The sequence below is a fragment of the Lolium rigidum genome, chromosome 2, assembly GCF_022539505.1.
Source record: "Lolium rigidum isolate FL_2022 chromosome 2, APGP_CSIRO_Lrig_0.1, whole genome shotgun sequence".
NCBI lineage: Eukaryota > Viridiplantae > Streptophyta > Magnoliopsida > Poales > Poaceae > Lolium > Lolium rigidum.
This window is the reverse complement of record NC_061509.1, coordinates 165,737,004-165,752,286: the sequence shown is the minus strand read 5'-3', so window position 1 is coordinate 165,752,286 and position 15,283 is coordinate 165,737,004. Positions and strand designations below refer to the sequence as shown.

At 46.1% G+C, this 15,283-nt stretch overlaps 2 protein-coding genes across 2 annotated transcripts; both read left to right on the top strand.

Moving 5' to 3' along the window:
* The first annotated feature begins 1,088 nt into the window (after nt 1-1,088).
* On the top strand, nt 1,089-1,456 carry LOC124687636 (defensin-like protein CAL1). The gene is made up of 2 exons (XM_047221407.1): nt 1,089-1,152; nt 1,284-1,456. Exons 1-2 carry the CDS (start codon nt 1,089-1,091, stop codon nt 1,454-1,456), a joined length of 237 nt encoding a protein of 78 aa, XP_047077363.1.
* Nucleotides 1,457-8,650: 7,194 nt separating this feature from the next.
* On the top strand, nt 8,651-10,296 carry LOC124690285 (flotillin-like protein 2). The gene is made up of 2 exons (XM_047223687.1): nt 8,651-9,616; nt 9,784-10,296. Exons 1-2 carry the CDS (start codon nt 8,651-8,653, stop codon nt 10,294-10,296), a joined length of 1,479 nt encoding a protein of 492 aa, XP_047079643.1.
* Nucleotides 10,297-15,283: the final 4,987 nt, after the last annotated feature.

The window sequence follows — 15,283 nt, the reverse complement described above, 5'->3', positions numbered from 1 at the left end:
GCCAACCGAGATAAAAACGGTTCCGTGTAACTCCTCCATATCTCCATCTCCTCCGGCCAGAACGCTGGTGTTGATCCCCTTTCTCGCTCTGGTTGCCGCTCCGGCGGTGGCAAGAGGGAGGGGAGGATCTTGTTCCTCCGTTCTGGTCTAGTAGTTAGGGTTAGATTTTATCTGCTGTGGAGCATCGTTGAGGTGGTGGGAGGGACGTCCGAGCGAATAAACCTGCATCAACTCTACTTTCACACCGGCGACAACCTTCTAGGCGGCGTATCGGAGTTGATGACAACGTGGGCTGGTCGGTCCTTCAGATTGGCAGCTTGTTGGTCTTCTCGACGTTCTTCGGATCCGACTAGATCAATTTCTCGGTGTGTCAATGGCGTTCGTTGTTACCCACGACGACGCTGGCGATCGGAGCAAGATGGTTCTGCTGGAGCGAAGATGTTGGTCCGGAGGTGGTGGATATGCCGTTCTTCTCCGACTTCATTGATGGGAGGCGACAAATCTTGGTCCAAGATAGCACGGGAACGTTCCCCGGTCGACATGCCACAACGACATGTGTCTCGCTGCTTGCAGCAGGCCTGTTCATCGACTCACAAAGGTTCGTTGGTGATGGTGCTTTTTTTTGGTTTTGCAATGGTGGAGACACGACGTCTCTACCGGTGTCCATCTCGGTGACGTTAGAGTTGAGAGGCGGCTGCTGACTATGGTGGTTGCAGAAAACCCTAAGGATCATTTTGTATTTCTTGATTATTTAGGATTTTTTCTGCGAATGCAGGATAATCATTTTATCCTAATTTATCTTTTAGTTTTCATATATGTTATTTCATGTAATTTGTTTTTCGATTAATGAAATATGTGGTTGCTCTAAAAAAAACTACCGTCGAGGCAGAGTAACAATTGATGCAGTTATCCCTCCAAAAAAAAAAAAATAATTGATGCAGTTACACGTCCACAAGCAAACCACCCCAGCTCCGCCTATATAAACCACCACCCGCTCTCATCGATTCTACATCCAGCAACGTACTCCAGCAGCTAAGAACATCATAACACATAGCAAGTGAGAAAGCAGTGAGCTCCTCCTCCTGCAGATGGCACTTTCTCGTCCTCGTATCCTGGCCGCGGCCGCACTCCTGCTGCTGCTCGCCGCCACTGGTAGCGGTAGGGCTTCTTCCTGTTCAGCTAGCCAACTGTTCTTTCTCTGTGATTTTGTTCCGCTGAGGATGCTTGGTGCACTGACACAAATGTAACTGTGATCTGAACGGTGTTTGTTCCTGGCCGTGCAGAGATGAAGGTGGCGGAGGCGAGAACGTGCGTGTCGCAGAGCCAGAACTTCAGGGGTGAGTGCCTGAGCAGCACCAACTGCGCCAGCGTATGCAAGACGGAGAACTTCCCCGATGGCGACTGCAAGACGCGGGGCCTCGAGCGCAAGTGCTTCTGCATCAAGGAGGACTGCTAGCCTGCAGCCTTGGCTAGCTCTCTGCCGCCTCGACCTCCGCTTCAGCTCCTGCCGATCGATCCATCAGCTGTTCGTCCGATGTTAGTGTTGTGCGCGCGTCTGTTCTGCTAGCTGTGATGTCCTCCGCGCGCTCAGAATAAAGTAGAATCCCTAGTTCAGTACGTGCGTCCGGAGGTGTACGCAATTTAGTGTCTCGTCGTGTTTGTGCAATAAGCTGCTGCTGCTGCTGCCATGTAAGGTTGCTCCATGCATGGATATATGTATGCGTGTGCTGTGTGTGATCGTTTGTTGGGTGGTGAATCAGTAATCATCTTCAAGGATACCGCTCCTACCACACTATGTCTTCTTTTCCTAGACACACGTACTCCCTCCGATTCATATTAATTGACTTCAATATAGATGTATCTAGAACTAAAATGTGTCTAGATACATCCACATTAGAGTCAATTAATATGGACCGGAGGGAGTATAACTTTTACGTTTAACCAACAAGGCACATATACACAAACGATAATCCTAGACCTACGGACGATTCGGCTTACGGAAACTTGTACGGACTGACGTGCTGTGAATTTATTGGACGAGTTTTGATTTTCTCCTTGAATCACGGGCGACGTTCTGATTTTGTGCCTGGCTGATGCTGCCCGTAAGAAATTTCCGTAACAAAATTTTGTAGGTGTAGCATTACTCATACACAAAACACAATCACTTGGTTTGGTGGTGAATACCACAACTCCACCAAATATGTGGTGGAGTACGAAGCAATGTGGGGGATGAGCAAATAGGAACACATTGTGTAAACAAAATAGCATACTCTGCAAGTATTTTCACAAATATAGCTGCCCAAAGTAGCTGAGTATAGAGAAATTGCAGGGGCCAGAACTGATGTGAGCTACACTATCGTAGATGACCCACCGTGGAGACTGGAGAGGGGAGAATTTAACCTCTTACTGATGTTGTAGGCTTGTTGCCTAACACTTGCCAAAATTGGCAAGATCTTGTTGCCACACCACACATGTACAACCAATCATTCTCTTCCTTTATAGCTTACTTTAGAAAATACAGTATAAAATATATAATACCCTCCGGCCATCTCCATCTATGTCATACGTGCATTAATTGTGAAAGTATATCAAAGATCCGTAAAAGGGTTTAGGATTATTCATGACAAGGAAATTAAGGACCAATCAATTTGTACAAGTTTTACATATTTTAGAACTCAAAGATGATAAGTTAAGCATGCTAACATTTTAGTTATCATGGAAAGTACAAAAGTGGATCATGCTTGGTGACTCTTCAGAAAGTTAGGTAAATTGTGTACTCTCCTGTGCAATGTAAGTTTTGTTTCTTGTGCCATATGTATGTTTTTTGTTGGTTTGGGTTGCTTATCAAGCATATCGCTCGGTTGTGCCATATGTATGTTGTATTATGAAGAGTGGTACTTGGCAAAGCATAAGGAAAAAAGAATCCCCAAAAAAATCAACAAAGATTTTTCTTCAAAATACACTAAAAATCAACAAACTCATCTATGGGAGATTCGTAGAGGCTTGCATTTTTACCGGTCTCTATTTATGTCAATAGTACCGAGTGTAGTGTAGTTGGAACCACCCAGCCTTCATGCAATTATCCCGCTTGTACGTTCTGAACGATGTCGAGACCGACCGGCCGATGTCGAGACTGACCGGCTGATCAAGTTTGCAACCACCTAGCAGTTGATGCAAAGTATTAATTTCAAGCGCAATAAAACTAATTGGCATCTGAATACATAGTTTTAATGGAGACTAGTTTTCTGCAGTAGGTACATGATGGTGCCATGCTAGTGGATAAGAGTAAACGGAGTTCTCCTAAAAAAAGTAAACGGAGTTGCACATTTGAAGATATATACATCATAGTTTTAATAGAGACTAATTATCTGCAGTACATTTTTTTTGACGTGGAAATGGACTCCCATTAACCATGGTGAACAGATAAATCGCTGGCAACCAACACAGAGACAAAGTCTGGAGCGTACCCCTCCCAGCCAGTACAATGATCATCGGCGCGCAGGCCATACTGTGTACCTTGTTAAACTTGTGGTATTCAATTGTTATAGAACCATCGTCAGCTTCTTACCATTAACAACACCGCCTTTAGTTTTATTAGCATCCAAGTACACATCCTCATCATCAACTCCTACAAGCTCATTTTCTCAAGGCACATAATTATGCAAAGAAGGATGAGTGTTGTTGTTGGGTTGAGTGAGAGCTGATTGATCGATGGGGACTGGAAGGGAAGGAGTGCATGCACTTCTACTAATGTGTTTGGTGGAACATGATGCAATTGACGGTTTTCATCCACACCATGAATAATATGCTTGAAAATATCAATATGTTCGGCACCTGATTTTTTTTCCAACATTTGTACCATGTCTTGGTCACTACTAGCTTGATAGTATGTGCAATCGTCGATATAGTACATTTTCAGCAACTCATTATGTGATCGTTGATATTGTTTGCCAAAGCCATCTACGAAGTCGTGGTGGTTAACTGTGTCCGAGTCGACAACCTTGTCAACACAAGACCTACTCACATCCTTTCGCATTGTTGTAGCAGTGATTATTATCTTTACTTTCAATACGTAAGATAATTTGCGTCCATCCTGAGGATGCACACAACATAATTCCAAGTTAATCATCCACCTTTGGTTTACAACTACTCGCACACAGCATATAGCACATAATGAATGAGTATGGAAGATGATTTCATGAAGTTTTAGAAGGATTTATGAGGCGACCATTAAATGTCATTTTAAGAGTTTTCTAGTGACGAGGGGGCTCCTCGGCAATGCCCACCATGAGGGGCTTAGGGTTGACGGAATCCTGCAGGTTAGCACAATTCATCGGATATCAAACGAATAGAAGACGAGATTTACCAAGGTTCGGGGCCCTTGATGAGGTAAAACCCTTACGCATGCTTGTCTGATCTTGATTTATCAATGAAAAATGTTACAATGGGCAGCCGATAGACTGCGTTGAGGTGATCTCGCCGGAAGGAAAGGTTTCTAGGGTTTGGTGTATGTGAGATTGTGTAGGTTGAATTGGTCATCCTCCGGCAGACCATCTTCTGGCCCTTATATTGAAAACCAGGTCTCGAGAGTCCTGCACAGATTCAACTATGTTACAGGTAAGATCTAATCTATCTTTTCCTTAATCGATGTCTCCTTTCCTTGTCCATCAAGAATCCATCTCCTTCTAACTTTCCTCCGTTGCAACCGACGTATTGGTCCATCTTAGGTTGCAGTGATTCTCACAGGCCCCTTGCTGGGCCAAAGGAGGTAGGCCAATGTCGGGTATCCGAAGGGTAATGCGAACATCAGTAGCCCCCGAGTGACTGGTCGAAGCAATGCTTCAGAAAGGGACTAAAGTTGTCATCGTTCGAACGTCTTGATCAGTCGAAGAATGTTGAATCTTGTGTTGGATGTAAAATCGAAATCATCTGTTATCGGGTGCGCGGACAGCGCTTCCCATGGGAGTAGCCCCCGAGTCTATGGGAGGATGCTTGCAACCGTGCGTAGACTCAAGTTGTACTACTCGAAGGTCTTGCTGTTGATGTCGATTTTTTTGAATCTTCTCCTTCATCCGATATCTTTTGAATGTATCGGGTCCTTAAGGAATGCGGACTTCGAGAGAAGCCGAATAATTGAACGTACATAAAGGATGAAAGTAACGAGCCCGGGTTTACTCGACAAACCAAGACTGGTTAACTGCCGAAGTGAAACAACGATACCTTACATAGGTTCAAGTCCTTGGGCTCAAACCTGGATTGTTAGAACCTTCAGGTCCGTTTCTTTTATTGACGAGGCTCCCTCCTTTTTATAGGGTGCGCGGCAAGCGCTTCCGATGGGAGTAGCCCTCTGATGAGTGCAGAGAGCACACCATTGGGGAACCCCAAGAGGAAAGTATGATGAGCATAGTAGAAAGTTTTCTCTCAATAAGAAACCAAGATTTAATCGACCAGTATAAGAACGGAGTGACTTCTGAAGGTGTTGCTAGCTGACTTTTGGTAGGGTGCACTACCGGTGTCAGCAACAACGTGGAACCTGCACACAATACAGCCAAAATATTTTGCCCCAACTTATAGTGAGGTTGTCAATCTCACCGGTTTTACTGAACACAAAGGATTAAACGTATAGTGTGGAAAGAGATGTCTGTTTGCAGCGGAATTAAGAGAACATTGTTTGCAGTAAGTAAATAGATAATGTGTTTGCAGTAGATGATTTTATCAGTGTAAAAGAAAGGACCAGGGTCCACGATTTACTAGAGGTGTCTCTTCATAAAGATAAATAACATGCTAGGTGAACAAATTACAGTTAGGCAATTGACAGAATAAAGACCATACATGACAAGATGATTACTATGAGATTCGTTTGGGCATTACAACATAATACATAGATCGTAATCCAACTGCGTCTATGACTAATAATCCACCTTCCGGTTATCATCCGAACCCCTTTCAATATTAAGTTGCAAGCAATAGATTATCGCATTAAGCGATGTGTGTAAAGTAAACAATATAATTATTCTTAGACAAAACATTGTTGTTTTCTCCCAAGTAGCAACAACACATCTACAATCTTAGAAGTTATTGTCACTCTTCCAGATTACTAGAGGCATTAACCCACTATCGAGCATAAATACCCCTCTTGTAGTTACAAGCATATACTTTGCCAAAGCATCTAGTAGCAACGAAGAGCATGCAAGATCACAAATAACATATGACAAGTATATAATCGATCTCAACATAGTATTCAATATTCATCGGATCCCAGCAAACACAACATGTAGCATTACATAAAGATGATCTTGATCATGATAGGCAGCTCACAAGATCTACACATGAATCATAAATTGGAGAAGACAACCTTCTAGCTACTGCTATGGACCCGTAGTCCAGAGATGAACTACTCACGCATCACTTCCGAGACGGGCATGGCGATGTAGAGGCCTCCGGTGATGATCTCCCTCTCCGGCAGGGTGCCGGGAAGAGCTTCAGAACCCTCCCGAGCTAGGGACGACGATGGCGGATCGCGAGGCGCCATGCTTCAATTATAGTCGCTAGATTGGAAGCGGGCACTGAGGTAGACTTGGAGGCCCGGACCAATCAAGGGGCATGGTCAATGGGCGAGACAGGAAACTACGTCGACCTTAGCGAGGACGACATCGGCTCAGGAGGAGAAGGCGCAGGCACAAACACCGTCCCTAGCGGCATCAAGGACGGGGAGGAGGAGAAGTTCGACTACAACTTGTTCTACTACCATCGCCGCAATGACGGGATTTAGTTTAGGTAAGGTTTATATTTTATTTGAATTTCATTCAAGTTTATGAAATATAATAAAATATAAATAAAACTTAAGTTTTTGTTTGAATTTAAAAATCTTATTAAGGGCACAACTTGGGAGAGGCGCCCCCATATGCGGCTACTAGTGGCTGCATCCCCATAGGCTCGATCATGCGTTGCTGCTGGATGACATGTGGAGTTGCTCTATATGATGTATAGATAGGTAATAAAAAAAGTTATGTTGGTGTTTGGATAAATGAAAAATATCACATGATAAAAAAAATTATAAATACAATAACTTGCAAAAAAATAGGGTGGCCTAAACCAAGAACCATCTGGTGTGAAGTCGGCGACACTTATCGCTGCTATTTAGATAGAAATGCATCTTCATTGCAATGAAGTTTTGACCTATTTTAAACTTAGTTTTGGTAAATCTAAACTATCGCTCGACACCCAAAACCACCAAATCTATCTATGCAAAAAAAAATTACTCTAAATATAAGCAGTACATTATTTCACTATGTGGAAAAAATATTACTTTTTAGGCATGAGTGAACAATTTTTTTAAAATTGACCAAGTTCTAGGTCGATATTTTGGCGGGTTAAGTGCACTTTTGGTCCCTTAAATCTTGCGAAAGTCTAATTTTGGTCCTTCAACTCTATTTTGGTCTAAATCTGCCATCAAACACTTAATTAAGCCCAAATTTGGTCCCTAACATCGGTTTAATGATGGTTGACCAGTTTTTGACTCTCCTTTTATGCCATCGTGGACATAATTGGCTGGTTTTAATCTACCTGTGATCATTTTTCCTCAGTCAATAAATAAAAAAATACCCTTGCCCTAACACACATGTGTGCCGCCTCCATCTTTCTCGCTTGGTGGAACAATCCTCGCCACTTCAGCCGCCTCCGCCTTTCCTCCTAATGCAAAATCCCTCGCATGTCCGCCGATTTTGCCTTTCTCGCCCAACTTATCCACCCTAGTAGTGTGAGGCGTCGTCGCTAGGTGTTGGGGAAGAGTTAGGGTTACTACGACAAATAAATAATTATCATGATCTCACCAGCGAACGTTCAAAAAGCTAATTGCATAACTTATCTCAAGGTGAGACGGTCCTACGTGGACTAACCTATCCAAATCTGTTCACGGTAGTAAAAAAGAGAGTCAAAAACCGGTCAACCATCGTTAAACCGCTACCAAGGACCAAAATTGGACTTAATTAAGAGTTTAAGGGCAGGTTTAGACTAACATAAAGTTAAGGGATCAAAGTTAGACTTCTTCAATACATGAGGGACCAAAAGTGCACTTAACCCTATTTTAGTACTCTATTTATACTTTTTCTATTCCTGTTGGCGATATTTTTCTCTCTCTCTATATGAACTGTAATGAGATTCAAATTATCTAGCACATGCACGGATTGTCTGTAAAGGAATAAAATAAATAAGATATTATTATAAGCTTCCCTAAAAAGAAAATCTATTATAAGAAATATTAACCAAAGAAAAGTTTCGGATCTGCTGATTGGACGGTTAATATTTTCTACTCCCTACCATAAAAAGCCTCTTAATTTCTTGTATGCGGGATTCTGTAGCGCGTTAAGTTTTTGATTGTGTGATTTGTTTCCATGGAAACTGACGGCTATGAAAGTAGGCGGAAGATTCCTAACCGTCATGGTTTGCCGTGCTCAATAATGTTAGGAACCTGCAAGCCCAGGCGTTGATCCCTCCGTGTATATATAGTATCGCCAGCGAGCGAGGTTGTGTACTCCTCAATTGATCGACACGTACCCATCTCATAAGGCACCCAACAAAAAGTAGCTAGCTCGAGTTGATCGACATCGATCTCGAGAGATCTGCTCAGGCAAGAATTGAAGGAGGATCAATGGCGAGGTTCGTGGTGGCGGACGCGTCGGAGTACCTGGCCATCACGGGTTGGGGGATCGAGGACGTGAAGCTGGCGAAGAAGTCTCTGGTGTTCGTGGGTCAGCAGTGTAAGAAGTTCAGCCTTGCGCCGGTGAACTACTCGTTCGAGGTGAACGCCATGAGCGCGGAGAAGCTGCCCTTCATCCTCCCGGCGGTGTACACGATCGGCCCCCCGGTGACGACCCCGGAGCACAGCGAGGCGGAGCGAAAGGAGCTGAAGGCGAAGCTGGTCCTGTACGCGAAGCTGATCGCGCCGCTGGAGAGATCGTCCAACCACGTTGAGGAGCTGGTGAAGGGGGTGATCGAGGGCGAGACGCGGGTGATGGCGGCGGAGCTGACGATGGAGGAGATCTTCAAGGGCACCAAGGCGTTCAAGCACATGGTGTTCGAGAGCGTGCAGAAGGAGCTGGACCAGTTCGGGCTCCGCATCTACAACTCCAACGTGAAGCAGCTGGTGGACGTGCCGGGGCACGAGTACTTCTCGTACCTCGGGCAGAAGACCCAGCAGGACGCGGCGAGCCAGGCGAGGGTGGACGTGGCGCAGGCGAGGATGAAGGGGTCGGTGGGCGAAAAGGAGAGGGAGGGGCTGACGAAGCAGAACGCCGCCAAGGTGGACGCCCAGACCAAGGTGCTGTCGGTGCGGCAGCAGGGCGAGGGGCTCAAGGAGGAGGCCAAGGTGAAGTCGGAGGTGCAGGTGTTCGAGAACGCCAGGGAGGCCGACATTGCGGCGGCGAAGGCGGACCTCGCCATGAAGAAGGCTGAGTGGGATAGGCGGGCCAAGTTGGCCGAGGTGGAGGCCGCTAAGGCCGTCGCCATCCGCGAGGCTGAGCTGCAGATGGAGGTGGAGGTCAAGAACGCGCTCTGCCAGACCGAGAAGCTCAAGGCCGATCAGCTCAGCAAGGCCACCGTGCACTACGACACGCAGGTATCCATGCATCCGTATTTACTTGAGTAATGGTTCAAGGCCCTCTGCTCGGCATCATGATTTGTGAATGAATCTTACAGCGGCACGGACGGCGGTTGATATCAACAACGCCCCAGATCAGCTCCGCGAACGCATTTTACGAATGAATGTTGTTGTGTATCTTGCAGGTTCAAGAGTCGAACGCGCTCTTCTACAGCAGGCAGAAGGCGGCGGAGGCGGCGCTGTACGAGGAGACGAAGGTGGCCGAGGCGCGCAAGGCGCAGGCGGACGCGCGCTTCTTCGAGCAGAGGATGGCGGAGGACGCGAGGCTGTACGCCAAGCAGAGGGAGGCGGAGGCGGTGGCGCTGGTCGGCAAGGCCAAGTCCGAGTACGTGGCGTCCATGCTGGCGGCGCTCGGCGGCAACTACAACGCCGTCAGGGACTACCTCATGATCGACGGCGGCGTGTACGCCGAGATGGCGCGCATCAACGCTGGCGCCGTCAACGGCATGCAGCCCAAGATCAGCATCTGGAGCAACGGCGTCGGCAATGATGGCGGTGGCGAGGGTGGCGCGATGGAGCAGGTGGGATCGGTGTACAAGATGCTGCCGCCGCTGCTGTCGACGGTGCACGAGCAGACTGGTATGCTTCCGCCGCCGTGGATGGGCACGCTGTCCAAGGACGGCACCGCCGCCAGCTGATCTTCGTGGATGCGTAGTCTCAGGGTAGTTTCATCCGCTGGCTACCCAGCTACTTGTTATTTTTCGATGATTGCTACTTCGTTCGATTGTTAGATGGTTTTGATGCTTGATCGGATTATGCTTGATCGGATTACCGTCAGTGTTAACTGAACGTGTTCTATGTCTCGTCCACTGAGAAATACTTTAGTTGCATGACGTTTCCTTTATTTTTAAATAACCTATGATGCATGTATTTATTGTTCGTACTATATTCTAGATTGTACTTCCGCCACATCCATATATAGATTAAAAGGTTGTTTAAGTTTGAATATATCAATACAATAAATAATGCCTAGCACATCTAAATTTTGACAACCCTAAAACATCTATTTATGAACAGAGGTGTTTATTTCATCCAAACACGTCCTAGTTCAAGGTGGTAGGAGTATGTGATTTTTTCCTAGATTCCATGATTAGTCGAAACAATTCAAATTGGTAGTTGACCAACGGCCTAACTCTAACACGTGAGATTTTTTGAAGTCGTGTTTTACATGAACTACCCTATCACGCTAGGTTTTTTTCACCGATTGCTAATTCGGAGACTAATGTATCATGCGGGCTTGTTTTTACAGATAGCTAATTCCAATCACCTTGTAAGTGCTTCCCGTACAAAAAATTACATAGGTGTAACATTATTGGTGCCTCTATCGATGAATGTGTGATGTTTCGGATGGTTAATTAGTGGCTGAAAGTAAATCTCATGCATGGATCAAATTAATAGAATTAGTTTAACGTGGAGTCTTTGTTTTTGCGTGGAACATGGACTTTTTCTAGTAGTCACGTTAAAAGCATCCACGAGTAGTAGATGAGAGATCGCCCTATTTTTTCTTTTGAACGAAACACACACGTAGCTTTTCCATGGATTCCCTTTTTTCTATTGAACGGAACAGACGTACTCCCTCCGTTCTTTTTTAATTGACTCAGATTTAGTACAACTTTATACTAAATTTGAGTCAATTAAAAGAGAACGGAGGGAGTAGCTTTCTTGTGCAATCTTTGGATCGGTTAGTATTCTTACGGAAATCTATCGAGGTCGTTTGGTATCCATCATTTGGGCCTGGAATCCTAGAATTCATTTTGTAATTTCATAGGTGGGCTGTTTAGTTGCCACAGAATTGTGCTATCATTTCATTTAGGAATTCTAGCAAAATGACTCCATGGGTAAACATGATTCCAAGCTGAAACCTGTCATTTGCAATTCTCTATGGAAGCCTCTACACATTCAATATTGAATTATGCTGTCATTTGCAATTCCTGTGGCAACCAAACAAGTGTATATTTCTGAAATTACAATGTAAATGAAATAAATACATGTATTCATTTTAAAATGCTACAAACAAAATGAAAGCCTGGCTTCCAAACGACCTCTCAAGCTATTTTGGAAGGGAATGTACCGATTAGTTCTTTCCTTAAACAAAAGCTATCGACCAAAATCTAAGAGACTATGTGTACCCATATGGCTGGTACCACGTGCCATTAGTTTACTTTTGTACACGCATGTTGTATTACGTAACACTTCTTATCTTTTAATTTCGGACCTTAATGATAAAATTATTGATTTATATTATTTTAGCATATGTGGATTAACTTGATGCCATGAAAAAACATCCTTATTTTGCTTTTAGTATATAGTAGAATAGATAGATTAAAGATTTGCTCTCTATCTGTCAGACTGTTTCCTTATTGCCCAGCCGGTTCATTGGTGAGAGTAGCTTTACCTGTTCTAGGTTTGCAGATTTTATGCCATATTATCCTTTCATTTTCCCCCCTTTGTTGCTGCATGTATACTACTACTTCTGTTCATAAATAAATGTTTTAGATTTGTCAAATTTTAGATGTATGTAGACACAATTTAGTGTATAGATACATCCAAATATAGACAAATGTAAGACATCTATTTATGGATGGAGGGAGTAATTTTTCATTTTATCCAACCTAGTAGAAAGAGCAGCAGGGATTATTATCCAGGTGGCGCTTGTACCCCTTCCGAGAGGCACGAGTGTACCTCTTCCTGGACAACTCACTACAGGAATGCCATGAGGTGTCGACGGCTGTGCCATACGCCGAGGGCCAAATATCGGGACCATCGGCGTACGGGCCGGCTAGCCCAGCCCCTCGCAGCACCCCTCAGCGTACAAAAACCACCGGCGTATGCCGGGTTACGCCGACGGCTGCCCTCAGTGTATGCCTGGCCGTCGGCATGGGCCTGAGCACGCAGCCCAGCCCAGCCGTGCCTTGACGACCCTGTAACGGGTTCAGGTCTACGCCGAGGGCCACCGTCGGCGTAGCTTACCCTATTTTTTTTTCTTTTTCCTCCCGCCAATGACGTCACAACCAAGGTCTATGCCGAGGGCCACCGTTGGCATAGCCTGACATTGTTTTTTCTTTTTCCCGTCCGATTTCCCGCCAAACTTTCCCGCTCTTTCTCTATGGCCTTTTTCTCCCGTCAAGTTTTTTCTGCCGGTTCTCTCCGGCCAAACTTTCCCGCCCTTTCGCTCCCACCATTTCTCTCGTCAAGTTTTCCCACAGTTTTCTCCCGCCCATTCTCTCTCACCAAGTTTTCCCACCGTGTCAGCCCATCGCCTCCCTACATATAACCATGTCTTCTCCTCCAACACAACACAACCAGGAACACTTCTATCCTCTAACACCACCACATAATCCTCTGAGCTCCACTGCCATTGAGATGGCTCCTCGTCGTCGTAGCAACACGGGCTTTCTCGGCGTTCGATGGTGTGCGTGTGTGGCTCGGCACCTTCTACACGAAGGAGGCTGCTGCGCGCGCATACGACATTGCGGTGTGGAGGTTTGCCCGGCCGCGGAACGAAATGAACTACCCAGAGGTCAGGTCTCTGACTGAAGCCCAAAGTCTCGCTCCTGATCGAGCCGCTACTTCGCTAGGACATACTACTAAACGACACTGGTAAGTTCTTCGCCAAACCATTGGTTACTGCTTTCCTTTGCCTCGCAAGTTGCTAACATCTAGAAAACATGTATGTAGGGAACGGAACGTTCTGGGAACCAGGCTTTTGGTCATGCCTCGGAGGGTGGGCGTGAGATCACACTGGTTCATCATGGTGGTGCTTCTCCTGGGCATTCTTTTGGTGCTTCTCCTGGTACTTCTTATGCTGGTTCTTCTACGGCTTCTATTGCAGCGCAATATCGCCCTCCTACATCTCAGTTCAACAGTGACGAGCTCGGTTCCAACCCGCTTTTCCCAGGAGATCATTAGGGCTTTTGGCCTCGAGCTAGACATATAGTACGATGTGTATCTCTAGTTCATGTTATGCCACTACTATGTACATTTTGGATGATGTTATGACACTCCGATGTCTATTTGATATTTGCACTTCATGTTACGTGTCTTGTGTGTAGTATCTTGCGAATTTTTATGTGAACAAAAAAAGGAACAAATATCCGCCTCTATGCCGAAGGCCTTCCTGTCGGCATAGGAAGGGCCTAGGACCAAATGATCGGCCTATGCTGATAGCCTGGCCGTCGGCGTAGCTGCAGCGTAGACACTAACGTCACAGGTATGCCGAGGGGGAGGCCGTCGGCGTAGCACGCTCTCTGCCGAGGGGCGGCTGTTGGCGTAGAGGAAGATCAGGACACGCTCGAGTGCATCGACGAGCTCCACGTGTAGAGGTACGCCAAGAGGGAGGCCGTCGGCGTAGACCTTGATGTCCTTCAGATGGACGTCACCGCTAGGGGTGCTACGCCGAGGGGTGGGACCAGCCGTCGGCCTCTTGCGTCTACGCCGACGGCCGCCGCTACGCCGAGGGCCGCATGGTCTCTGCTGAGGTGGACCTTGCCTGAAGAGCTACGCCGACGGCAACCCTTGGCGTAGCGTACGCCGACGGTCTCTCCAGTCTACGCCGAGGGCCCGCGGCTGTCAGCACCTCATGCCATTCGTGTAGTGACTATGCTGGTAATAATCAGCTAAGCTTCCACTGATTTTTCCTTTTCGCGTACAAGACGTACAATCTAAGTTGTCAATTTCTTATAAATTTGACATTAAGTATTGTAACTTTTTAAATTGCTTGCGTTCTTGCGTTTTTGGTGTCTGTTTTTTTTCTACACCTTTCTCGTCGAGATCGATGATCTTTTAGAGTCGCTCCCCTCCGAGTCGCTCCCCTTCCGAGCGACTCCGGGGGACCCCGCCGCCGCTGCTGTCCTCTCTTGCGGCGGTGGCGGCGCCCACCCGATGGTGGGCAGGGGAGGCGCATCCTGGAGGCTTCTCATGGGTGGAGGTGGGAGTCCGGCTCGGGGGGCGCAGGGCGGCGTGATGCGTGTAGTTGACACGTCCGTTGGGAACCCCAAGAGGAAGGTGTGATGCGCACAGCGGCAAGTTTCCCTCAGTAAGAAACCATGGTTTAATCGAACCAGTAGGAGTCAAGAAGCACGTTGAAGGTTGATGGCGGCGGGATGTAGTGCGGCGCAACACCAGAGATTCCGGCGCCAACGTGAAACCTGCACAACACAATCAAAGTACTTTGCCCCAACGAAACAGTGAGGTTGTCAATCTCACCGGCTTGCTGTAAAAAAGGATTAACCGTATTGTGTGGAAGATGATTGTTTGCAGAAAACAGTAAAACAAGTATTGTAGTAGATTGTATGCGATGTAAAGAATAGGACCGGGGTCCACAGTTCACTAGAGGTGTCTCTCCCATAAGATAAAAGCATGATGGGTGAACAAATTACAGTCGGGCAATTGAAAAATAGAGAGGGCATAACAATGCACATACATGTCATGATAAATATAGTGAGATTTAATTGGGCATTACGACAAAGTACATAGACCGCTATTCAGCATGCATCTATGCCTAAAAAGTCCACCTTCAGGTTATCATCCGAACCCCTTCCAGTATTAAGTTGCAAAACAACAGACAATTGCATTAAGTATGGTGCGTAATGTAATCAATAACTACATCCTTAGACATAGCATCAA